The sequence below is a fragment of the Taeniopygia guttata genome, chromosome 20 (assembly GCF_048771995.1).
Source record: "Taeniopygia guttata chromosome 20, bTaeGut7.mat, whole genome shotgun sequence".
NCBI lineage: Eukaryota > Metazoa > Chordata > Aves > Passeriformes > Estrildidae > Taeniopygia > Taeniopygia guttata.
Window position 1 is genome coordinate 3,074,765 of NC_133045.1, and position 26,402 is coordinate 3,101,166.

The 26,402-nt window shown below is 46.1% G+C and overlaps 1 protein-coding gene across 1 annotated transcript; it reads right to left on the reverse strand.

The window, feature by feature from the left end:
* Nucleotides 1-3,537: 3,537 nt before the first annotated feature.
* On the reverse strand, nucleotides 3,538-25,734 carry CHMP4B (charged multivesicular body protein 4B). The gene is made up of 5 exons (XM_030288532.4): nucleotides 25,406-25,734; nucleotides 8,607-8,784; nucleotides 7,797-7,911; nucleotides 7,149-7,275; nucleotides 3,538-4,362 (listed from the first exon to the last, which is right to left on the reverse strand). The coding sequence occupies exons 1-5, from the start codon at nucleotides 25,599-25,601 to the stop codon at nucleotides 4,295-4,297; spliced, it is 684 nt and encodes a 227-aa protein (XP_030144392.1). The 5' UTR covers nucleotides 25,602-25,734; the 3' UTR covers nucleotides 3,538-4,294.
* Between the last annotated feature and the right edge of the window lie 668 nt (nucleotides 25,735-26,402).

Below are 26,402 nucleotides of genomic sequence, written 5' to 3' on the forward strand. Positions count from 1 at the left end.
GACAGGCTGGGGCAGGGCCAGGGAGCTGGATGTGCTGCTGTGGGATGTCCTGCCCAAGGGGGAGATGTCACACGAGGGGGAATGTGACACAGGGGAAGGCACCTGATTTATGGCACCCCTAAGGAAATGCCATGTCCTGTGTGTCGCTCTGGGGACACTTCCCTACAGGCAGAGCACCCTGGGATCTGCTGGCATTTTCTGCAGAAGCTGTGCTTTCCCTCAAATGCTTCAAGTGCCAAATTGTAGACAATAGGTTTTAGTGAGGACATTCCCCCCAGTGCATGTTCCTGTACCCACCCGCTTCCATGTGAGGCCAAAGGCTCTCCAGAGAGCTCTCAGCACCAAGCACCTCCTCAGAACCCACTACTAACCCATTACTAACCCACTACTAACCCACACACACATTAACAACTCACCAGTGAAGCACCTGAACAGCAATTTGCCTCCCCAGTGGCTGAGGGAGCCCCCCCATTCCCTGCCTCTTTAACACTGCACTGAATGAAATGTCTGTGCCTTGGAACAGTCCCAGAAGAGCAGGAGAGGCCACAGGAGAGCATCCCTGGTCCCCAAAAGCCCTCCCAGCAAACCACAGGCACACCCAGCCCCTCTGCCCTTGTCCTTCTGTTTTCCAGTTTAACTCTGTGCTCATCCCCTGGCTCCTGGCCAGGAGATGTGGAGGGTACCAAGCTCCCTGCAAACAAAAGGAAGTTCTCCAGGATTGTGCTCGTGGGATTATATCGCATTTGTCAGTATTTGCTCAGGGCTGAGGTGAAACTGAACGGAATGAGGCTGAAGAACGATGTCAGATATTGGATTGGGAAGTGCTGTGACAGCCCATGGAGGTGCTACTGAGGCATCACCAACTGTTCAACTAAAAATGCTTGGTTTTTTTCTTTTTCTCCCTCTTCTTTGCATTTTAATTTTAACTTTAACTTTGTATTCTAAGTCACATGCCAGGCAGAGCTGCTCCCTGTTGCAATAAACAAGGCTGGTTTGCATTTTATCTCTGTGTCATTGCTGGTCAGGCGGAGCTGACACCAAAGCACCCCTGGCATGAGGGGACAAGAGGCAGGAGAGGCCATGCCTGACCCCAGGGACTCTGGCACTGGGAATCACAGAATCCCTGAGGTTGGAAAAGACCTCGGAGATCATCGAGCCCAACCACCTGGGAAGCCAAAGATCCAGCTGGGCAGAGCTGTGGATTCCCATTATTCCTGGAGGAACAGTCCCCCAGCTGCTGCACAGCACGAGGGCTCTGCAGCCCCAGGGGTGATGTCTGCTCAGCTTTCTTTATCCTCAGGTTTATTTATCCTCAGCTTTATTTATCCTGCTTTATCCTCCTCACCTCGGCCTCTCTGGCCCAGCTTTTCCAAGTGCTCTGTGAGTGTTCACCCTGTTCCAGAGGTACAAACACAGATCCTTGGTGTCAGTGGACTCTGAGCCTTGAGCAGCCACCAAGGAGGGATCTCCTTCCTATTCCCCTGGCCCAAATGTGCAGCACAAATAGGAAACACTTCCCCGTCCCTCCCAGTGTTGTGTTTCCCTTGAATCCCAGTACAAATGCCATGTCCTGCCCTCACTTGCACAACAGCCACTCTCTCTGTGCTGGAAGCATTCCAAGGGAAAAGCAGGGATGATGAGACCCTTCAGGCCTGTCTGTATTTTCACAGAATCCCAGAATGGTTTGGGTTGGAAGGGACCCTACAGCCCATCAGCTGCCAGCCCTGGCACGGGCAGGGACACCTTGGACTGTCCCAGGCTGCTCCAGCCCTGTCCAGCCTGGCCTTGGACACTTCCAGTTATTCAGGGGCAGCCACAGCTTTTCACCTTTCTTTAAATTAATCATTCTCACACACACATACAACAGTGACAATGCTTTCCACCTTCCCCAGAGGAGAAAAACCAAGGGTTTGCCCTAAACTGAAAACACCTGGATCCCAGATTTCTGCTTGCCTCCTTTAAGAGCTCCACAAGAAAACACTGGCACAGCTGCAGCCTGAGTTGTTGAAAGCAAGTGAATTGAGCTGAGTTTCCCAGCAGGAACTGGAGTGGCTTTGCCAGGAACAGGGACGGAGTGGCAGCTCCAGAAACTGCTGGCAGGCACAGCTGCTCCCTCCTGCACCGCCCCGTGGTGCTCTGCACAGGGGAGTTCTGCCCTCACAACCTCTGAGCACGGCAGCAGAATGCTCCCTGTAAACATCCCAGCTGGTCACTGAGGCAGGGAGAAGGAATTAGGGATACCCAAAGCTCAGTCCTCAGACATATTGTTAAACTGAAGGAATCAGAACCACCCCATCACTGATTGGAAGGATGAAGAAAGAAGAGGTTGTAGGGGCTGAGGTTGTCATCACTCAGGGTAAGCAGCAAGCCCAAGACACTCCCTGCTGCATCTCCCTGCTGAGCAGAGCAGGCTCAGGGCTTGGGTACAGCTGAGTGAACAGCTAAGGTTCAAAATGAAATGTTAGAGGGATAGCTTAGTGCCTTACAGTTGACCAGTCCCTGAACAAGTACTAAAAAAAAAATTACTTAAGAATTAAAATATGTAAGAAAGCTTTTACCAAAAAGTAACTAAAGAAAAGCATAGAGTTTAATCAAATAATATATTGACACTTGTTAATTTTACTTACTTTTACAGTACAGATATACCTATAAATCAACCTAAACCAAATGTTTAAGTTACTTTAACCAAATCAACAAACTCAGACACTGATGTTTAACCAAACTCTTTACCACCTATTTAGTCAGTACCAGTGCCAGCCAAGGAGTGGCCAATACCAACTGTAACAATTATTAGGATAAAGCTGCCAACGAGACAAATCCCATAACCAATGCCAGGGGCATCACTGGCCCCGTCCCTGGGCTGCCTCTGCCACCCCCAGCTCCCACATCAGGACACTGATGGTGCTGATGGGGCTGGGTGCTCCCCTCCCAGCTCCTCTTGGGACATTTCACTGCATTTGAGATGCTCCCTGTAATTCCCAAAGTAAAACAGAGCTGCTTTGACAACATCTCTCAGCACAGTGCACAGCAGAGGTAATTTCCACGATGAAAACAAAGCAGAGGGCCCCAGCTCTGTCCCTAAACCTCTTGAACTCAATCCAGGTGATTTCTTCTTGGTGTGGGGATTTTCACAAACAGAACCCCAGGATCACTGAGGTTGAAAAAGATCTCCAAGCCTGAGATCCAAGCTGGGACTGATCCCCACCTTGTCACCTGCCCACAGCACTCAGTGTCACATCCAGCTGTCCCTTGAGTATCTCCAGCCATGGGGACTCCACCACTTTCCTGGGCAGCCCCTTCCAAAGCCTGACAAACCCTTCCATGAAGAAATTCCTCCTCATGTCCAACCTGAACCTCCCTTGGCACAGCTTGAGGTTCTCTCCTCTTGTCCTGTCCCTTGTTCCCTGGGAGCAGAGCCCAACCACAGCTCAGCAGGCTTTAGAGTGGATGTCCCTCATGTAGAAAGAGGCCAAACTCCACCTAAACCACAGCCAGATCACTTAAACAGGACACAGAATTGACCACAGCAGCCACAGGTGAAAATTAATCGAGATATTTAATACAGTGCAATCCATAGTAGTTTCTTAATTAAAATAATTGTGTGCATGTATCTGAATGGGTTATCAATTATCACAAAAAAGCAATAAACATTGTAGTGCTGTGTAGAAAAATGTACAACTGAACTTGAAACCTTCCCTACTTCCAAGAGAGTGTGGATCAACTGCAGATCATTCTCAGCAATTAAAATGGGCACAGTGACTACGTCATTGCAGTGACAGACACAGGGCTGGCCACACAGCAGTCAAGGGATATAAATAGAACTGGCAAAGAACTAAAAACCTAAAGCATTCTTGCACCTAAAACACAATAAAGAAGCCAATGGGGGCTTATGACTTTTCCTGGTTTTTAAATGCCTTACAAGACTCCTAGATACACTTAAACTGACTTAAAATTACAGAGTGTTTTTCAGCTTATTTCAATTCAATATATGGCCCAAACTGAAGATGAAGATCCAGCAGTGGCAGGAGCACAGTCCCAAAGCTGAGTGTTTGATTTTGCAAGTACCTTTTCTACAGAAATTCAACCGTATCGACAGCAGGCAATTCCCCTGCTCCCCCTTCTCTCCTCTGGGCAGACTTTTTTCCATGCTATGCAGAAAACAGCAATGCAGTTCCCACTGCTCTGGGTTAAAATTAAAGATAAAGACATTTTGCTTATGCTTTCTCCTCAACAAAACACATTTGCACCCAGAATAGGTAACCAAAGTCTTTTTTCCAGCCAGGGGCTGCTGTGGTTACATGGTTCCTGCCCAAGCTTCCAGCTCTTTCATGTCATCATCCTCTTCTTCCTCTTTCTTCTTGGCTGAAAAATCACAAAAAAAAAAAACAAGTGAGTGGGAATCCTGACAGAACCCTCTGTGCCACTGACAAACCAGTAAATGAAGCACCTCTAAGGCCAGCTGTGGACAAAAAAACACACAAAACCTTTTTGAATTTATGTAAAAGGTGCTTTGCTGAAAGAGCCAGCATGGCCTAAACTTCCTGAGTGGAAAAAAACAACAGCTCCCACAGGAAGAAAGCAGTGGGCATGAAAGTACAAGTGTGAGATTTTCCCATAATTTCCAAGCCTCTCTCAGAGGAATGCAGCTTCTTACAGAAACTCATCTGATGTTTCCATCCTTCATCTCTTCCCCATCCAATATAAACTCCTTATTCCATCACTGAGTACTGTGAATGCAAGAAATGAGGTGCTTGGGTCAGGTACAGAATGTGCAGGGGCTGCAGAGCCCTGGGAACATCCCACTCCCCTTCTCCTGTGCTCCCTGGCAGCTGGGTGGATGTGGATGTGGGGATGTGGATGTGGGGATGTGGATGTGAGGGAACAGCCTGGACACTGCCCTCTCCTCCTTCCTGGTTGTTCCAGGGCAGAAAATGCTGCTCTTTGTCATAACCTGACAAATTCAGTTCCCATGAACTCAGCAAAAAAGGTTTGAACCCACAAATGGCTGCAATTATTTTGGAAAATGTAAAAAAAAAAAAAAAAAACCACCCAACAAAGAGTGAAACAATTCCTGGTCCAAGTGGTTCATGTCATTCCAAAAGAAACGTTTACATCAGGAAAACTGAGTCAGCTCCAAGCTCCAGACTCCTCATTTGTACAAGGCTGGAATTTGGTTTTCTATATTAAGCTCCTCCAGCCTCCACTAAACCAAAACAGCTTCTGCCTGAATTTCTCCTGACACCACCAGTAACAAAATTCCTCATTCAGAGTGACTGAAGCCAAAGTCCACACTGCTCCTGAGAAGTGGAAAAAGCAGGAAAGCTCGTGGTAATCTTCCCTTCAAAGGATAAAAATGAGGAAATAGAGTCAGCTCTACCTCAAAAGACACATTGTTATTCCCAAAAAGAGAATTACACATGAACCTGAAGCATCAGGGACAGTTTTCCCTTTAGAAGTCTGACCATGGTAATCACAAGTGAACTTTTAATCCCAGTGTTAAATCAGTTTCAAGTGAAAATCAATTTAGGTTCAAAAAATAAACCCGCACAAAATCCCCACCCAACACCACCCCAGAATCCCAAATTTTCCCAAGTGCCAGCCTTGGAGGCAGCTTTATTGAAGCAAAAAGTGCCACTAAAAATCCATTAAAGGAATTCATGGAATTCTCATTTCCATCCAAAAGCAGCTTAGCATAAATCCTGTGAAACACTGAGCTTTATGCTTGCAGCTTTTACTACCAAACTTGTACACAATTTATATTATTTTAGGGAGTTTCCCTAAGTGTTAGGCTGTGTAGCTCCTTAAATTTATCCACAGTGACAACGTATCTTACTTGTGTGCAGTCACAAAATGCAAAGAGTAGATTTGGGTCCAAGCCATTGTGTTTTAAGATTATTTAGAGAACAAACCTCATTAAACCAGCCAAGCAATAAAAAGGCAATGCACTGGTTCATTTAATCTATTTCTCCTGAATCTGATAAAGTCTCAGGTTTCAGATATTCTGATAAAACTCCCTCCCGTCTCACCAACTCTGGTCAGCAGTTCTGCCTGGCAAAACACAACCAGGAACACACAAATCAGTGGTGCCAGAATAAAAGCAGAGCAACATGCAAGGAGCAGTGGCACAGAGCAGAACCTGCTCAGGCAGTGCTGCTGCTTCCCACACCCATCCAACCCGGAAAGGCAGCAGGATAATTACAGATACACTGACCAATCTGGATTTTTTTCATCCACTGCTTTTTTGGAGTGTTTTTTTTCCTGTTCCAAGTAAGGACATGGAATAGAGCTGCAAAGTCTGTAAGTTATTCATCACAGCCAGGCAGATTTAGCAAAATGTGCTTGTAAAGCTTCATATCCCATTAGTGCTGCCAGAGGTGTCCCAACTCAGCTGAATTCCATGGGGAATGTTCATACAAGAGGGACCAGTCCAGATTTAAGAGCAGCTTTGGAAACCCTCTGTGTAAACACAAACATTTCTTGTCCATCCTCCAGGTACAATCCTCACAATCACCTAAAATTCCCTGGGTATGTGTGCTCTAGCACTGGGATGAGCCTGACTTCGGGGCTGCCTGGCTTTGGGGACTGTAGAGGATCCCACAGCCTTCCCAAAGAGGGGACCCCAAGGGAAGATCCTCCCAAAGGCCAGAAAAGCAGAAAATTAAAACCCAAATCAGCAGCAAGGAAGCATGGATCCATGGGGGAATCTGAACCTGCCTGGGACTGGATGACTCTGGAGGTCTTTTCCAACTGCAACGATTTTATGAGTTAATTTACTCTGCCCTCCCTTTTACCACCTCAGGGTGTCTTGTCAAGATTTCTTCCTTGTTGGCCCAGCAGCATCTGGGAAAAGGCTCCCTTCTCCCACACCTCCACTGCACCCTGAGCAACACCCAGGCTGCAGAGCACCTGGATGAGCTGGAGCAGAAAACAGCTGCTCCTGTGACAGGGAGTGGTGATTTTTGTGCTTCTTCTCAAAGGCAGGTGCCCCTCACAGAGAAATGGCACTGGGTGTGATTTGGGATTCAGGAAACAATTCCAAGCAAAATGTCTGTGCTGCCCGCAGCCAGATCTCCCAAATCCAAGGAGCTGGCAGATAAATGAGCACACTTTTATTGATCCAGGATGTTTCAGTAAAGGTTGATCCATACCTGGCTTGGAGGGTATTGATATTGAGGGCACATTTGGTAGTGGTACTGTCTCCGGACCACTGATTTCCAGCAAGTTTTTGTCTAGTTCTTCTTGTTCTAGTTCCTCTAGTTCTGCCATGAGTTCATCCTAGGATTTCAAGCAGAAAGAAGAAAAAATAAGGGACTTTAAGTCATATTTATTACAAATCAGATACAGCTGATCATATTGTTAAAGAAAATAGCTCAAATGCACAGGATCGGAGCAAGGTGAAGAGATGAGGTGTCTTGATTCTGATGTGATTCCTGTACTTGATCTCTTGGAGGGAAAGCAGATAAGCAGAGAAGGAAGGAAAAATCCAAGTCCAAATATTCTCAGCTCAGGCCATCCAGGCCATTCTGAGCATAAAGTCCAGGTCACAGCCACCAAAAATTGCAGGACAGATTTCCCAGCCCTGCCCAGCAGCCAGGCACACACAACATGCAGATCTCCAGAGAAAGGTCTCTCCTGGGGGACACAATTCCTGGAGGGATTCCAAAGCCATGCTGATGTGGTGCCCAGGGGCAGTGATGGGGCTGGCAGTGCCAGGCCAGTGTTGGACTCCCTGATCTTCCCAGCCCAGAGGGTTCCATGACTGACTGGTACAAACAGAAGCAAACTGAAAGCCATACCTCATCAAATTCCTCCCCAAATCCTACTGGCTTGGAGATGGCTGTAGAGATCTCATCTGCCAGCTCTTGCTGTTCTGCAATGTCCTGCATTAATTCATCTACTTTATCAATGTCCCTGCAAAAGAAAGGAAAGGATTCAGGATCAGCAGGCACCTTCCCAATCAACACTGCATTTCCTCTGTAGAAATGCCCCACTACAGTGCCATTTCCAAGGCCCTTTCCCAAAATACACTTTGCATGCAAGTCTGGGTTTTATCCCACTGGTCTCAACACAATTATAGATGTATTTTTTACTCTTCCCTCCAAGCTTAGCTCCCAGCACTTATACAGACACCAGGGAGAGCTTTTGTTCTGCACCACTGATATTAATAATAATTTGCTCCCTTCCCTAATTCAGCATTATTACATCCACAATATTTGCTTGTGGAGCAAGAACAACATTCCCATAATGCTTTTTTACCTTTAATTATTGCTACATACACCAAATCCACTGCAGAAAAACAAGTTTTAAGACCCCCCCTTGAGACTTAAAATTCTTGCTGCTTCAAGATGGATCTGTAACTGCTGCAGGTTCCCATTTTCTTCAGACCACTCTGGTGCTACCCATCTTTTGGATAAATGTAGAAAATAAAACAGTAGTAAACTGAGGAAGCATTGCTATTTGTGTGTTTTGTTCTATTTGAGTTTAAGTGAGAGCCTTTCAAAGGTGCCAGTTCCACCTTTGGTTTGAAGCACCTGGCATTCAGCAGATCTGATAAATGCCAAACTCCAGATCCTGTGGAAAGATGCAGGGGGGAGGGGGTAACTTACATGTTGTCATGAGCAGCTTTCATAGCCTTAGCAGCAAAACCCATGTTCTTGAGCACTTCAGTGTTGGTGTTGGCATTCTCCAGGGCTTCCCTCTGGAATTCAATTGTTGATAACGTGCCATCTATCTGTGCCAGCTGCTTCTCATACCTCTTCTTGCGCTTCAGGGCCTGCAGGGCAGCTGCACAGCAAAGGACAGGGTGGGACTGATGAGCTTTGTGCCCAAAACCGCCACTCACACTTTGTACCAAGTGCCACTCAGCACACAGAAATATTTAGCACGTTCTAGTGTTTGTTGTCCTTTCTTCCCAGATAAGCTGTGCTGCCCAAGCCTTGATTTGCCTCCTTCAACAAAGGTGGCTGCTGCCATCACCTGTCACAGCAGGATGCCAGCCCAGACTCACTCCTAACACACCACAGAGACCATGACACAACAAACAGAAAGCTTCAATATCCAAGCTCATCCACCAAAACCAGCCTTCTTCACCCTCCCCCATCACAGGAAGGCAGCACTGCTGGTGCAGCTCCTGCCAGATGAGGTCTTTGTGCTGCTGCAGATCCCCCCTCCTGCTGAATCCCTGGGAGAAGAAGCAGCTTGTTCAAATAAAAAGAGAAATTCCCTCAGTTTTGCACTTACATGCGAAACACAAATTCTAAAAATGTTGGTATTTATGTATGTCTTGTGTCACTCCTCCTAGGAAGTGTTTACACAACAGCCTGAGCTTGGAGAAGCCCTGACTGAAGGTGGTTTCAGCAATTTGCTGCTGTGAGCACTGGTACAACGTGGGCTGTGCAGGAGGAGCCCACCCAGGACAGCTCCCAGCCCTGGGGACCAGTGTGGGAGGACTGGTCCAACCTGCTCCACCCACCCACGGGAGCACCAGCAGGTGACAGCAGCCCACAGCAGCTCTTCCCAAGACACCTGGGCAGAAATCAAAGGTACGGCCAGTCCTCAGACAGACAGGTGTGAAAAACACATTCACTCTCTTGTAAAAATGTAAGAAGTTTAATAAAGGACTTTTTTAAAGTTTAAAGAAGTTTAATAGGAGATAAAGACTATAAAAGCAAAGATTATTACAGCCAGTTGTATCTTGGCACTCAGATAAGAACACATTTGCTATTTTTGAAAAATTCTTTGCTATTTTTAATTGCATTAGTTTGTTACATATTTATAAACAATTATGCATAGTAAACTTTTTTCTTCTAATTAGTTTATATATTCTACGAAGCATTTAGTATGGCTCTTTTTCAGATTTGTTTTTTTAGAGCATGTGTATTCTTTGGCTGTGGTTTTAGTCTTTTTTTATTATAACTTTTAGTTTCGGGCTTTGGTCTATATTTGGACATTGAGTGTTGATAACTGGTGCATCTGTAGTAGGTGTCTCCATATGTTAATTGGATGTTATCTAGTAGGTATTTTAACATAAGCATACCTATATCAGCTATTTCACTGTCTAAGCTTAGTTATCAACAGAAATAAAAGGTATATCTTTATAGCAAAGTTACTTTAACACTACACATTAGAATGCATGTTAATATTTGCAAAAAGCCAATATTATAATATCTATCTCTAACCCAGGAACACCAAAAAAAGCAGTTTTTTATGGGAAGGCCCAGCTAAAGATGCTAAGCACACAAAATAGCTCAGGATTATTTAGGAGAAGTCAGTAAAAACACCTCAACTGTTCCAAACAAGCCTCTGCACTGACTTTCTCTCCAGTGGCCAGTAAATCTGCCCAGTTTTGGGGTCAGTCCAACAGCCACGTGTTTGACAGGACAGAGAACGGGGTTTTCAAAGGACAATGTTTGATCTGCAGCATGAGGCACAACACAAATATCCCAAACATTCCAGCTTTATGCCAGATCACAAAGTGATGAGCAACACATTGCTGGGATATTTAGGCTGGTTCATTCTGCACTAAAGGTTTAATTAAGGATATAGGAAGTTTTCTTACTCAGAAAGATAAAAACTGTTAATAGCTGTGTTTATATAGTGACAGATGCTGGGGAAATGCCCAACAACAAGGGTATGTTCTTTATTGAGAATTTTGTGCCTCATGGAGAATTACTGGCAAAACCAGAGATTTTATAGATTTTATAGCATTATATAACATTATAGAAAGCCAAGTAAAGTGCCACAATTCCTGTACAGCTCCCCACTCCAGCTTTCTCTGAGAACAATTACAGTTTGTCATTTCATGCTGGTGTTTAAAACAAGCTGCTCAGACACCAAACACTGCAGGAATCATCGTGAGGGATCACAAGTTCTCCTCAGGATTGTTGTGTAACCCTGTCCCTCCCATTCCTACCCACACCTCCTGCACACCAGAACCCCACTGCCTTTAAACTTCACATGGATTTCTGGTATTTTCTGATTCCCACCCCTTCAGACCAAGGAAGATACTCATTTTCTCCTCTCTTTCCTAAGGCCAAAGGTCAGGAACCTACTGAAATCCCATGAACAGTCAGAGTAACATATTTTTAAGTTTTTATTAAAGTCAAAGCTATAAAAACTTAATCTGAAAGGATCACATTGGCTCTTTTTCTGAAAAAAAAATCTTTTTCCAAAATCAGAAATAAATAAGTGTTGGAACCCTAGTTGCTGAGAATTTTAGACTTTCTGTGCTGGCATGCACTGACCCCCAAGAGTTATTTGCATTTGAACTGAAACTGCAGAAAAAACTTCCAAAATTAAATAATAGAATAAAGATTATGAGTGTGTAGTTTGAACAGAAGTGTGTAATATCACATAGTAGAAAACTTAAAGTTTAAAGTTTTAGAATATAGTAATATATAAAAAAACAAGACAGAAGTTTTAGGGCAAAGACTAGACCTTCTTCTTTACCTTCTTCATAAATTTGAGTAGTATTATATAATTAAATTTAAAATCCGCATTGAAAGCCACAATTAATTAGGTATTAAAACTAATTTAAGTGTTATTTCTTAATTTAACAGTTTGTCCTTAACAGACCTTCTAGAGAGAGATACATCTCCATTTTTAACTTATTAGAATTAAGTACTACAAAAACTCACAACTTACAAGATTATAATATAAATAAGAACTAATAAACATCTAGGTGAAAACAAAAAGTACCTTCTCACACATTTAATCTGAACCTTAAAAAAAAAAACAAAACAAAACAAAAAAAAAAAAACATTAAATAAGAACCAGAGATAGTGGGGTACAAATGTGCTGTGGCATTGTGCACATGCAAGAATTGGGTGTGTTTGAAATCAGAGTGGGCCAGGGCCTCCCTCTGCCCTTCTCAAAGGTGTTATCGCATCAAGCAGCCGTGGCAGAGGCTCTCCTCAGCACCCACACCCCACATTATGCCTTTACTGCTTCCAAGGCAGCAATTACAGAGGCAGAAATGCAATTTACAGCCAGCTTTAATTGCTGTGCAGCTGCTTCAGCAGGACCTGGGACCATACACCAGGTTAAAGGCATTTATCCCTGGCCAGGCAGAGCTCACTCATGCCCTAGAAGATGCTGTAGAGATCACCCAGTGCCAGAGCTCACCCCTAAGTCGGGGGTGGCTCAGTGTGGTGGAAAAGTCTCTCCTCCAACCCGTGCTTCCAAAGAAAGGCTCAGCAGTCTCTGTTGTCCGGTCTCAAGGCAGTTTATTGCAAGTTATCTAAAAGATTTTCTTCTGGGGCTGCTGTGGTTTGCTCACAGCTCAGGCAGAGGCACACACACACCCTGACATCCTCTCTGACTCCCGACTGCTTCTTCTCTCCCCCTCTGCCCAGGGCTGCTGCTGTCTTTTATATGGTACATTACGTGTTACATGTTACAGTTTGTCCCCAATGCCTATTACCTATATTAAATGGTGCTTTTCTATCTTTTATATGGGACATTACGTGTTACATGGGTACAGTTTGTCCCCAATGCCTATTACCTATATTAAATGGTGCTTTTCTATCTTTTATATGGGACATTACGTGTTACATGGGTACAGTTTGTCCCCAATGCCTATTACCTATATTAAATGGTGCTTTTCTACTCTAAACCAACCTGTGAGTGCCAACATCACCAAGAACATGGAGGTAAGGAAGAAGAAAGAGGGATGACAGGACAGGCCCAAATCCCTCCATCTTAAAACCTCTGACCCCCATGTACAAAACCAAAACCCCCCTGTACAGCACTCAGAAATTCTTCCCTCTACTTTGTAACTACTTCTACTATAACATCTAAACTTCTGTAACTTCTTGTTCTTCCTGCAAGGTTGGTAAATCGTTCCATGGCTCAAACCCAAAATCACAGCTGTTTCCAGCTGCCTGCCAGGGTCTCAAATGCTTCTGACCTGGGCCCGGAACATCCAAAAATGTCTGAGGGACATTTTGAGTTCTGACATCCCAGCAGAGTTCTCTAGAAACAGCTGATCTCAGCTTTCCAGCAGTGAAAGATAAGGACAAACTCCTTATCTTGGACCCAAAAGCCATGCAGGATTTCCAGGTGCCTGGGCCAGCCTCTCCCAGCAGCTCCTGACATGCAGAGGTCCATCTGCAGAACTGCCTGAGCTCCCTCTGGAACATCCCTGGGATTTAAAAACAGGAACATGAGGACCATGGAGCAAACAAAAACTTACTCTGCTAACACCCAGGAATGCTTGCTGCTACAGGACATAGAAGTAAAAGATTTGTTCATCAGTATAAAGCAGACTGTAATGGTAATTTTATACCTTGGGTTCCCCAAAAAGACTCCCAACAGCTCTTCTCCTGCCACAACTTAATGGCTGAACTCACTCTGGAATATCCCTGTGACATAAAAACCAGCTGCTGTTAGCAACCCTCAGTGCCAGCAAAAATATCTGATCATTCCATGAGCAGTTTTCACAAGACAAAAGCAAGAACCTGCCAATAAAGAGAGTTTTAAACAACCTTTACAACCCACACCTTCTCCTTGCCAGGCACACTGATGTTTTAACTTGGAAGTCCAATGTGCAGCATAAATTGCAAGCACTTAAAAGATCCTTTAAAAAAAACAAACAGCAGATAACAAACCTTAGCTGTACTTTATCTGAATTGTAATAAAGCTTTCAGAGAATACATATGACTGGGGAAAAGTAGTTATAATAATAATTATATACCAATATATCTAATTAAATTAAAAGTAATATATTTAATACTACCTGGGTGACTTCTGCCATGCATCAGGAGACAGCGAGCAGGCTCAAAATGCCCTTTTCCATATGATATTTTGATATATTAACTGTCTTTATTATCAGCTGTGACAGGGATGTTGGAACCAATTTTTATTCATAAAGATCAAAATGATTGCCCCACAGAGCCCTGTCCAGTTAAAATGGGTATCAATAGTTTATTACCTCTTTTCCATTGGCAAAGGAATGCAAAATTTCTCTGTGTTAATGAGCATCAGACTGTGATCTCTGCAGTTCCTTTTTACAGAGAAATTCTCACAAACAGCACGTTCAAGAGAGGAATAAAACTGCAGCTGAGTCCACTGAGATCTGGGCCGGCTGCTTCAATTTCTTGAATGTAAAACCTACCTAAGACCACATTCAAATAAAGATTTTCAAGCTTTTTAAAATTTAAAACCTATTCCTTCCTCTGCTTTTTAGTTTGGGGTTTTTGGGGGTTGGTTTGTCATTGATTGTTGGTTATTTGGGTTTTTTATTTCCAGTCTTTGATTGAAGCACAAAATGCTGTTTTAATTGCCTATTTATTTGAATTTCTGCAGTAACTCCCACTGCTAGAAATTCCAGCAGAAGTTCTACACCCTCTGTTTGACCATGGTGATTCCCAGAAATCCAGGGTTTCACTGGGATGTCACCATGACAGGAGCCAGCCCAACACAAGTGAGAAGCAGGAACTCGTGTCACTGCTTTCAGTCACTCCTCCTGCCTAAAGAACACCAGGAAGGAAAAGAGCAGAGTCATTCAGCCAGACTCTCCTCCTCTGTCAGCACATCAGTCAGAAAAGCATGACTGCTCACCCAGATCATTTCACTTTGTCCTCCAGAAATGCTATCCGTACGAATTTGATGTATTTGGAATTATTGTAACCTGTGTATAGGCAAATTCTTATTATTAAATGAACTGTTGTAAGTCTAATGATTTTCTTTGCAATATTTAAAGCAGTTTCTTAGTCAAATGAGGCAAATGTTCACTGTGATAAGCAGCTTGCACAGTAAAAAAAAATATAATTTTACTACATGGTATTGCATTCAGAGAGGGAAAATTGACTATGAATGTCAGTGGCTTCGTTAAAAATCAACAGCCCTCCTGCAAATATATATTCCTTACACACTGGCAGGACAGGCAGTGTTCCTGCAGCAATGCTGTGGAATTATTGCTTTTAAACATCATTAGCAGAAAAGAGTAGATCAGCAGATAAAAACCTAGAAGGGCAAGGCTTTCTCACATAAATGGAACTTCAAGTTTTGCTGGAAAAAACATTTCAGCTTGAGAGGAGCAAAAAGCATTGGGAATAAAACTCAGGAATTTCACTGGATACAAAAATACATCTGACCAAGGTGGAAGTGTTGATGATGCCACAGGATTTGTCCCCACACAGTCTTTTGCCTCTGCAAAACCCTCCCAAAACTCACCCTGACACCTAAAATGGGGATCTAAATTTTTGTCTAAAATACAGAGGCATCTCCTCCAGGGGAAGACACTGCAGTTAATAGTTCTGATTACTCCAACTGAGGGGGGAAAATAACTTCAGCTCACAGCTAATTCCTGCATTCTCTCTGGCAGAAATGGCAGCAGCAGGGATGCCAGGGCACAGGGACAGCAGCAATATTCACATGGCATGAGAAAGTTCCACAGCAGCCTCAGAAAATAATGTGCACCAAATGTCAGCCACCCCAAAATAATAAAGAGCTGCAGAGGAGCTGCCCAAATTTGGGGGCCTTGTGCCCTCGAGCTGCAAGCCTAGGCACTAAATAGGATTGAGATAATCAACTTAATAGTGGAAGAGTATTTTGCACGTTACCCTGTGCATCCATCTGTAATTTGCTCCATAGAAAGAAGCAGTTTTATTTTTGCTGCTTCTGAAAATACCATTCCATCCTCCTGGCACTTACCTCAGCAGCAAATTTCATCAGAAACAACATCCTGGCTGTCCTTGGAACAGGATAAACAAGGGGCTCTGGGAGGTGAAATTGCCTGCAGTGAGGAGCTTTATCCTGGGCAGCAAGTGCTCATCTCTGTGCTGAGATCCAGCAAACTGCCTACAGATCTCCAAAAAAACCCTAAAAAGGGAACTGCAAGCCATTGACAAGTTATTCCCCAATGCTAGGAGCAGATAAAAAGACTGATTGACTGCAGACTGGCCACTCTGGGAGTTTTGCCTTCAGTAAGAACCTTTCTGCAGAGCTTTGCTGGCTCCAGGAGCTGTAAGCCAGGACTGCCCATGTTGGTTCCATAGAGGCATCCAGGCCATTGCAAGGATGGCTCATCCCAGGTGAGTCTCAGAACACAAAATCTCAGAGGTTCAAACAGCCAGGTGTGATTTTAAGCACTCTGTGTCCAAGTGGTTGGGACACAGAGGTACCAAAGGATGGTTATAAATAAATATATTTAAGATCCTGAGCAGCAGCTGCTTTCCTGTGAGGATCACCTCCTGAGAGCTCTGCAGTCTCAGGGATATGTTTGGGTCTAAAAGCCATGATCCACACTTGTCCCTGGTGCCAGGGCCTGTCTGCAGCAATCTCCTGGGCTTTTCTTTTGGGAAATGTGCACTTTTAGCAGGGAATCATGGGCAGAGTTAAGGCTTGGTCCTTCCCTTGTGTTTCTCTGCCTGTTTATTCAATCTCTAATAAAGTCCAAACCCTGTCCTCAAAGGAAGGCAACTATTCCCAGCTCAGAGATTGGGACTGATTACAACTACATCAACAAAGCACCCAACCCCAGGCAGAGAATACAAGGTTTCTGCCTTTGAAAATACAAGGTTACAGCTTCCTTTTGAGCAAAGCAGTGCCAGAACATTTAGTCTAGTGTGCAAGAGATGAAACTAAACAATAAGCACTCCTGCTCTGAAAATCTATAAATGTACAAAAGAAAAAAAAACCCAAGAGATAAAGAATAAAGCATCTGTAGAGCAGCAATCAGGGCTGTGATACAGCAGCACCCAAACACGAGAGGAAGCAGCACCCTGGCTCTGGCAGAGCAGCAGCTCAGCCCCTGCACTGCTGATGTTGTCCCACATCCAGAGCTCAGGGGGGTTCCTGCAGCCTTGGAAGGTGATTCCTCTGTCCCTTCAATGTCAAGCAACACTCCTCTGGTCGATAATCCTCTGTAAAATAATCTCCAGGCAACTCTGGGACAGTTTTATAAAAAATAAAAAAAATCATAAAAAAGGTCATTCAAAAAAAAGTAATTAAAAAATGGTCATCAAAAAAATGGCATTTTTGTCCAAAAAAAAAAAGGAAAAAAAAAAAAGTCATCTACAGTGAGCCTTGAAGTTCAAATGAGAAAACCAGGAAGGAGAAATACCAGTTACAGAGACAGCTTTGTTCCACTCAGTTACTGGGAGGAGTCTAAGAAATGCTGGTTCAGCCAAAACCATCCAGGCCTGAAGCTTCAAACCATTCCCTGAGATGTGCTCCAGGCTATCTCCCCGAAACACAGTTCTTCTTTCCAAATTAAATTATATATTTTCTAAGGCATCCTAGGTAAATTATCCTCTCTTACTCTTTCCAACTGCCACTAACTTTGCTAGTTAAAAATCTGCACCTTCTTTGATACACACATAAAATTCTGATGTGAAATAGTTCTTCAGTATTCAACCAAAGTTTAAATTTTAGGATGAGAAATGTATGTTCCCTAAGGTGTCCCTGAGATTCTCACAGACTGTAAATACTCTTTATGGGATTTCTATTTTATTTTGTAGTTGCTGAAGGTACCTTGTTAAAGGATTCCAGTGAAAACTCAGAATCTTCCTTTGAATCCCTGCCAGAAATGCATCAGGTTCAGCTTTGCAAGAATAGCTCTTAAGTATCTCAAAATGCTGTTTTCTCACAGGAAAAAAACAACAAACAAACAACTCAGTTCCCTAAGCTGAGCAGTGTTTTTGTAATTAATTCACAAAAGTCAGAAGATCCTACCCTGAAGTGGCACACTTCAAGGACTTTTCTTGCAGGGGAATTCAGAGAGTGGCTGCCTGGGAATCCATCAGGCATTTTCCAGTCTTGGACCATTATTATTAGAGCGTTGCCAAGTCTAAAAATTTCATTGATGCTGTCATAATAGTTAGCATTTCTCTTAACAGCCTTACTTCCCCAGATGAGATATTCTGGGATGTGAAAAGTACTTTTTTTGTGAATGCTGAGATTCCAACACTGACAACTACAGGGGAACAGCTGAGAACATAAACCTTTAGAAAGACAGAAGTTAAAAAGCAAGTAAGACAAAATGTAATTATTTTTAAAGAGTTTGTACTTGACTCAACCTCCAAACACTCCCGTGGCAACACTGCAGTACTTTTTTGAGGCTGAATTGCAGTTTTTAATGGCAACGCCATGCTCTAAGGCTGAGATCAGCTCCAGAGCCAGGTTCAGCAATAAACTCTGCTCCTGCTGATGGGGCTGCCAGGGAAGCAGTCACAAAAAAAGCCTTTCTGCCTCTCACTGTCCTCCCAGGACACTTTCAGGAGGTACCACCTGCACTGGAGATGCAGCTCCCAGGGAGCCCACAATGGAGTTTGCTTTCTTTCATTTGTTTTATTGCATAACAAACCAAAATCACCTCCAAATGATGAATTCCACTGATGTTCCTGTCACTCTGCCATTTCTCTTTTCAGTTCCACCACATCTGAGCAACCCCTGTGCACTCAAGCAAGCACAGATTCCCTAAATCCGGATGAAATCCTGCCAGGCCATGAGAAGCACACACAGTGGGGATATTTGGTGAGACTTAAACCCAACCACATGAGCAACAGAGCCCTGGCTTGCTGCACATCCCAGGAAATGCAGGAGAGATGTGATTCTGGTTACTTGGACACCTCCAAACTTCAGAGGGCTTTCTGTTTGAGCTGTAGATGCAAATTACTACTAACATGTTTAATAGTTAGAAAATTAGAGTTAATCAAGGAGCGGTTCAAAAAATTAAAAACATACAATGCCTTTTTAAAGTGTTTTGAGGGGCTAATTTCCTTGTTTTCCAATATTGAAATAAGACAATTTATACAGTGAAATAAGAAGTTTAGAATAGGCTAGAATAAGTAACACATGTAAAAATAAATAATTATCAACATCTAAAATATTGTACTATCACCAAACTTCCATCATTCACTGCCACCAGTCAAGAGCTGCAAGACAACAGCTGCCCACACAGTTATCTATAACTGTGTTAGCTCCTAGAAACTGGTAATTGGCAAGGCTTCATCTCTACAGCGAAGCCAGGGGAAGCTGCTCCAGCTTTTAGTTTAGCAAAAATCATCTCTTTTTAAGTGATGTGAGTAAATTACAAGATTTTACTTTAAACCCCACTCACGTCCACACCTTGCTGGATGCAAAATCAGGCCAAGACCTGCTGCTCACACCACAGCCCAAAATGTCTGGGAAAAACATCACATACCCAAAAAACAGAAATGGCAATGTAATTTTGGGGTTTTGGGAGTAGTAAGGGATTGACAGAGAGACCTGAATTATACAAATGCAAAGCCCAACACATCCCAGTCCAGATAAACTCTCCACAACTCAGCACAAGTCCAAGAAAAAGAGGGTTAAACCAAATTGACAATTTGCATCATCTGCAAATTTTTGAATTAGCCTAGGAGCAAGATTCAGTAATCAGGCCTGGAGTCTAATGAGATACTAGAATCCAACATCTAATACATTTTGAGAGAAAAAGTAATAAACACAGTGTTAGGAGCTGCAAACATGCCAGGTTTCCCTCCTGACAGGGTACAGGAACAGAGGAAGGATGTATTGCATCAAATACAGTTACCAAATCATATCTGGCACAATCACAAGGTTTGGAGGTTTTTTTGTGCCACTTTTTAAAGCAGTTTTTAAAAAGGTGTTTGTGAATCCCGCCACTGCTCCCAAACTGTTTATACCAGAGATTCTTGTCTCCAAAAACCTCAGCTAAACGTAGGTAGGGAAGAATCCAAAGGAGAAGGTTCCTCTTGTTTTTTAAGACCTAAATAAAAAGAGCAGTTATCACTTTTCCCAAGCCAGGTGGTGAATGCCCATCTCATTAACCTCGGGGGAAGACGAAGGACTGCCATCAATATTCCTGCACTGAAGCCCTGGGTTCTGGAGAAGCACCTGGAACTCAAACATCAATTTTCCATTAGACTGTGACTTAAAACAAAGAGAGGGCAGGCTGAGGGCCTGAAGATGGGCTGGAAGTGCTGCAGGACTCCCTGCACAGCACCTGATGACTGATGCAAACAAAGCCAGGGTCGCTTTCTGGGGGGAGAATCACTTCTCTTGGCAAGCAGGAGCTTTACTCCACGCTCACAAAGCTCACTCACAGGCCCAGAGCTGAGGCTGCAGCTCTCCTCCCTCACTGCCAGGTTTGAACACCCAGCGTGGCACACAGAGCCACAATGCCCTCCTGCAGCCACTGCTGCCATGGCCCCATTAATGAGCCTGGATCCTGCGTCACCCTCAGATGTTATCACAGGCAGTGCCTGTTATGTGTGATACAGATAATTCGTGCCTGCAGAATGACGTGCATGCAATGTTTTATATTATTAAAAAAGCATAGAGTCGGTACTAGAGAGTTTGCCTCACATATGTTGAAACTGTCTCTGATAAGAGCTCACTTACAAGTTAATACACATAAGCCGTTCGTTTCTCAAGGTGATCCAGGAACTCCAAGAGACAACGACCCAAGACTGGAATCACTGGAACCACCCAAAGGGATGCATCCCAATACCACGTTCCCAGTCCATCCAGGATGTACATCGCTTCCCAAATTGGTTAACTCAGCACGGAGAAAAGAGACTTTATGAATATGTGGGACTTCGAATGGAAAGAAAAGGCTGACCGCCAAAATCCCGGCCTCGAGCAAAATAAACCCTGTAAGAATCGGTCACAGAGGGTGGGTGGTGTGAAACATAAGGACCCTCTGCTACAGCGGTCAGACCTGTGTCTCACCCAGCACTGTCCTTTTCTTTGGCTGGCTCAGATAGACTTCAATTGCTAAATAAAATCAGTTTTTATTTTTAATTTGGCTGGATCAATCTTTTATCTATAGCATGCCTCTGAGCAGGGCCTGCTGCCAGGTGAGGCAGAACTGCCTTCCCTCCTCCTTCCCATCGAATTCCTGCCTCCCTCTCCCAGCCAGCTCCAGCATTTGTGTGGTTAAGTGTAGAAAACATCTCTTTTTTTTTAGAGTTGGGTTTTGTCTGGGTCAGCAAGTTAATCCAAGTCACTGCCTGCCCACACAAACACCAAGAGCAGCACAGAGGAACAGGCAGGGCCAGGACTGGAGCAGCCCCAGCTGGACATTCCAGGCAGGTTCCCAGACAGGGGCAGCTCTGACACCAGAACCCTCCAGCTGCAGGGAAATCACTTCAACAGACTGCTGGGACAGCTTAAGAAAGGTAAAGGGATGTAAGCAGTTAATTTCCATCACAAACCATCACCTGAGGCAGCACTGAGAGCCCCAGGTGGGCCCAAAGTCAGGACTTCAGCCCACGCCCACTCTCCTGGTTTGTTTGGTTTTGGTGCTGGGTGGAGAACAGGAGTGTCCTCTTTCCAGGAAAAATCTGAATTATACAGCAGGAATCTAGCAGCGGGTTTGCATCTATTTTGTGTATTTAGTGTTAGGGAAAAACCCTACACTCTATTTAGGTACAATGAAAAGAAAAACTTTGACATCAGGAAAGAAAAACTGCTCATTAACAGAAGCCAGAGAGGAGGGAAAATCCATGAAATGTCACTCTCCTGCTAAAGCCTGAATATAGTTTGGCACAAAATTGGCTTTTCACCCATTCCACTGTTTGTGGTGCTAGTGTTAACCAACAGATAAGTTCGATCAGTGGCAGGCACAAAACTGCACCCACTCAGCCCGGATCCGAACCTGAGCGAGCTGCTTTTAACACCGGCACTCTAAAGCAGTTTCTGCCCCTCCTGTAATCTTCACACGGAGACATAACCCGAGCTTTGGGTTCCAGGAGAAACAGGCTGTGGAATTGTTATACCCAAGGCAGTCAGAGCTCAAGGAATTAACCCCTTGTTCTCTGTGTGCCTGTGCTATTCCTCTGGCAGCTCAGCTTTGCGTGATCAACCACAGGAACAGAAACACCAGAGCAGCAGAGATTGGGATCAGCTTTAACTCCCCTGAAACTGAACCCTGAACCCCAGAGCTCCAGAATCGCTGGAGTAGATGGAGTTTGTATCACAAGGTTTGAGTGCTGAGAAAACATCCCAGATGAAACAACAGCACGGACAAACTGGAGCGGAATAAAAGGAGGCGGCAGCAGCACCGGGCTCCCAGAGCAGCAGGCTCACAGCTACACTCGGCTTTTGTCAGAGCAAAGCTGATTTTCGGGGCAGATGTAAAATGAGTGATCAGCCAGCACTGCTGCAGCCTGGAGAAGTTCATTGAGAGGAGTAGATCACTACCCATGAGGTAGAGCCGGAGTGTGGGAGGGCTGCTCAGAGGGGTGGGGACAAACCCCAACACACACTGTTTTCAAAAGATTGAACGTTTCCATGAGAACACAAAGCACAAGCATAACCCAAGTTCCTCCCAGAAGAGGGAAGAGGAACTTGCCTGTTTTCAAACAACCCTTCTAATGCTGATTAATCTTGATAGTTTTCATCCCAAGGACAAAACACGGCAAGCACATTAAAGCCATCACTGCTTCTCTCCCCAGCACACCCAGAACTTTTCATACAAGTTGAAAGCCTCCCATGCCAAGAAACAACGCAGAATGAGGAAATTTATACTACAGATCTCCTTATTATAACCTCAGAATTTCCTGAGTTGTCTGGTTACACAGCCTGAATACCCTAAATACGGATTACCAAAAATACACATGTCAAATAAGTACATAAATTAACAAAACCCTGCATGTGCTTGGGGCAGGCACACAACCAGAAGCCTCTAAGTTTCTTCGATTAAGCTTTCCTCAGACTCCAGAAGTGCTGCAGGAATGAGTGAATGAGCCTTTGGAAAGCTGCTCACTTGGCACCTGAACAATCACTCAGTGTGCTGGGGAGCAGAGAATGTTTCCTTTTGTCTCCTCAAGTGTGCCAGACACCCAGCTTTCCTCTGGGACAACAAAAACGCCATTCCAGGTTTTCCCAGGGTGGCTTTAAGCTACCAGGTAAAGCTCCCTGTCCCACAGCAGCTTCCAGGACCATCAGCAGGACTGCCCAGCTGGAATCACAAATGTGCACCATCCACAGGAGAGCCTCCAGGAACAGCAGGGACTCCAGAGTGAAGTGATTAAATCTTGGAGAACTAAGCCTAAGGATTCCCCAAATTTAATTTTTAAAAAGTTGATCCAACACTGAAAATAATCTCTAGCTAATTATCTTTTGTTCCGTTTTACTTGAAAGCATTTTAACTGTATCAAAGTATTTCCATTAAAATTACAGGCTTTCACATATAAAACCAATATATTTTTTAGTTAAAATATGGATTTAAGTGACTTTGCATCAAAATCGCATATATTATGGATTATAAACCAGCCTGAAGTCAGAGAAAAATCCAGTATGTGCGTATCAAAAAATGCAATTTGTAGGAGCTCAGCTGATGACTGAAAACTTGAACTCAGAAAAACTGAGTGTGTCCTGAGAGGAATTCACTTCCCAGCAAGCCACAGACAATCAGCTGCCTTAACTCCCAGCCCAGTAAGAACAGTTGGCCTCTCAGTTCCAGAAATGGAAAAAGAGTGGTTTCGTTTTCCAGCAGAAACCCATCCCTACCCTTCTCCTATTCACAGCTCCTTAATTACTCCTCAGGCTCCTGTGCTGCCGCTAGCCCTCAATTAGTGTGAGCCAGAACCCCGCCGGTGAATGAGCCGCTTTTCCTCCTTCCTCCACCTCCCAGGAAATTTAATTCCTCCCCTGGCCAGGTTCCGAAGGGCAGCAGAGAGAGATAGCATTACAGCAGAGAGAAAGATGAGCAGAAAGTTTAGGAGTTCAAGCGGCCCAGTGTGACCCAGAAGATGAAAAACTGCAGACAGAAACACATTTTAGTTCTCATTTTGAGCTCGTTACCAAACTAGCCCAAAAACCACAGCACAGGCTCACTTCTTAGAAGTGTTGCAATGTATTTGGTTTAGAACTGACTTCGTTAAGCCTGAATTCAGGCTCTGCTGAGGTCCTCTGATAATCCCTGAGCCCTCCTGTGACGGCTTTATCCACATCACTCACACAGGGAAGTTCCTCACCACACACACAGGGAAGTTCCTCAGTCACCCACACAGGGAAATTTCCTCACTCACACACAGGGAAGTTCCTCACTTACACACACAGGGAAATCTGGAGTCTGGAAGGAACTAAAAGTGCTGACTGAAGGAGTGACATGAAACTCCTAAGGGTAATTACTGCCAATTAACCCTTGCCAGACGCGTGTTTGCAGCTCCCTGTGCCGCAGGGAGAGCCACTCCTGCTCCTGGCACAGAAAGGGCAACATCCACACAGGAATCAGGATGTGTTTTCCTGGAAACTTTTACTGACCAAGCTAAAACAAGGAAGAAGTTTGTTTTCAGAGCACTGGAATATGTAATGTGACAACTGCCTTATCCCTAGACACACAGAGACACATCAAGCACTGCCTGGAAAACGCAGCCTTTCCTACTGAAAAGCCAATTCTACCTGGGAAACATAAAATCCATTTATTAGCTTTAGGAGTGTGTGTGGAAGAGCTTCTTGGAGGGGGCTGAGTGGGAATAAACCCCACTCAGGGAAGTGGGGAAAGGGAAAGGGGAAGGGGAAAGGGGAAGGGGAAAGGGGAAGGGGAAAGGGGAAGGGGAAAGGGGAAGGGGAAAGGGGAAGGGGAAAGGGGAAGGGGAAAGGGGAAGGGGAAAGGGGAAGGGGAAAGGGGAAAGGGAAAGGGGAAAGGGAAGGGAAAAGGGAAGGGGGAAGGGAAGGGGGAAGGGAAGGGGGAAGGGAAGGGGGAAGGGAAGGGGGAAGGGGAAGGGGGAAGGGGAAGGGGGAAGGGGAAGGGGGAAGGGGAAGGGCGAAGGGGAAGGGCGAAGGGGAAGGGGGAAGGGGAAGGGGGAAGGGGAAGGGGGAAGGGGGAAGGGGGAAGGGGAAGGGGGAAGGGGAAGGGGGAAGGGGAAAGGGGAAGGGGAAAGGGAAAGGGGAAAGGGAAAAGGGAAGGGGGAAGGGAAGGGGGAAGGGAAGGGGGAAGGGGAAGGGGGAAGGGGAAGGGGGAAGGGGAAGGGGGAAGGGGAAGGGGGAAGGGGGAAGGGGGAAGGGGGGAGGGGAAAGGGGAGAGGGGAAAGGGGGGAGGGGAAAGGGGGAAGGGGAAAGGGGGAAGGGGGAAGGGGAAAGGGGAAAGGGGGAAGGGGAAAGGGGAAAGGGGGAAGGGAGGGAAGGGGAAGGAGGGAAGGGGAAGGGAGGGGGAAAGGGGAAGGGAGGGAAGGGGAAGGGAGGGAAGGGGAAGGAGGGAAGGGGAAGGGAGGGGGAAAGGGGAAGGGAAGGTGTCCTTCCCTCAGTGAGGAAACACGGCTGGGGCAGGAACCGGGCCGGGAAGGGCGGCACGGCGGCGGAGGGACGGGATAATGGCAGCAGGGACAAAATAAAGGCGCCTCGGTACAAAGCTCCAGGCTCCGGTACAAACGCAGCGGCACCGACGCGGCTGCGCTGCCCAGGGCCCCTCCCGACCTGTTGCCCGGCCCGGCCCGGCCCCCCCGCTCACCGCGCTTGTTTTTGGTGCCGTGCTTGCGGGCGGCCGCCAGCTCCTGCTCGATCTTCTTCTCCAGGAACTCCTGCTTCTTGCTGAGCATCTCCTCCGTGTCGCGGAGCCGCTGGATCGCCTCCTGCGGGGACGGGCCCTTCCCGCCGCCCTTCCCGCCGGCGCCCGTCCCGAACAGCTTCCCCAGGAGCCCCGACATGGCTGCGCGGGGCCGGGCCGAGGCCGTGCAGCTGCGGTGCCCGCTCCCCTCGCTCCGCTCCCCGCACACACCGACCCGAGGCCCGAGGCCGCCGCCGTCCGACTCCGCCCGCCCGCCTCGCCCCGCCGCCCCCGCGCCGCCTACAACTCCCGGCGTGCCTTGCGCCCTAGCCCCGCGCGCGGCGGCGAGCTCCGCGCGCGGGGGCTGCTGGGAGATGGAGGCGCGGCCGCTGCGAGGCGCGGGGCACGCCGGGAAGGCGGTGTCTCCCGAGCGGAACCCGGCAGCGGCGGTGGGGCGGGCGGGGTGACGTCACGGGGCAGAGTGACGTCACGGGGCGGAGTGACGTCACGGGGCGGTGTGACGTCACGGGGCGGGCAGCGGCCCCGGTGACGGCGCGGGGAGCGCGGGGGAACCGGCACAGGGACACTAAGCTGGGGGAACCGGCACAGGGGCACTGAGGGGCTGAGCTGTGCCCGATCCGCACCGTGTTCCCAGCCCAGAGCGCCACGTCCGCTCTCCTTCCTCGGACACCTCCAGGCACCGGGACTCCAAACCCCCCTGAGCAGCCCCTGCCAAGCCCTGACCGCTTTTTCCATCAATAAATTCTAATATCCACCCTGCCCCTCCCCTGGCCCAGCCTCAGGCCGGTCCCTCTCCTCCTGTCCCTGTTCCTGGAGCACAGCCCGACCTGGGGCTGTCCCCTCCTGGCAGGAGCTGTGCAGGGCCACAAGGTCCCCCTTGATCCCCCTTTTCTCCAGCTGAGCCCCTTTCCAGCCACTCCTGATGGCCCAGCCCCATTCC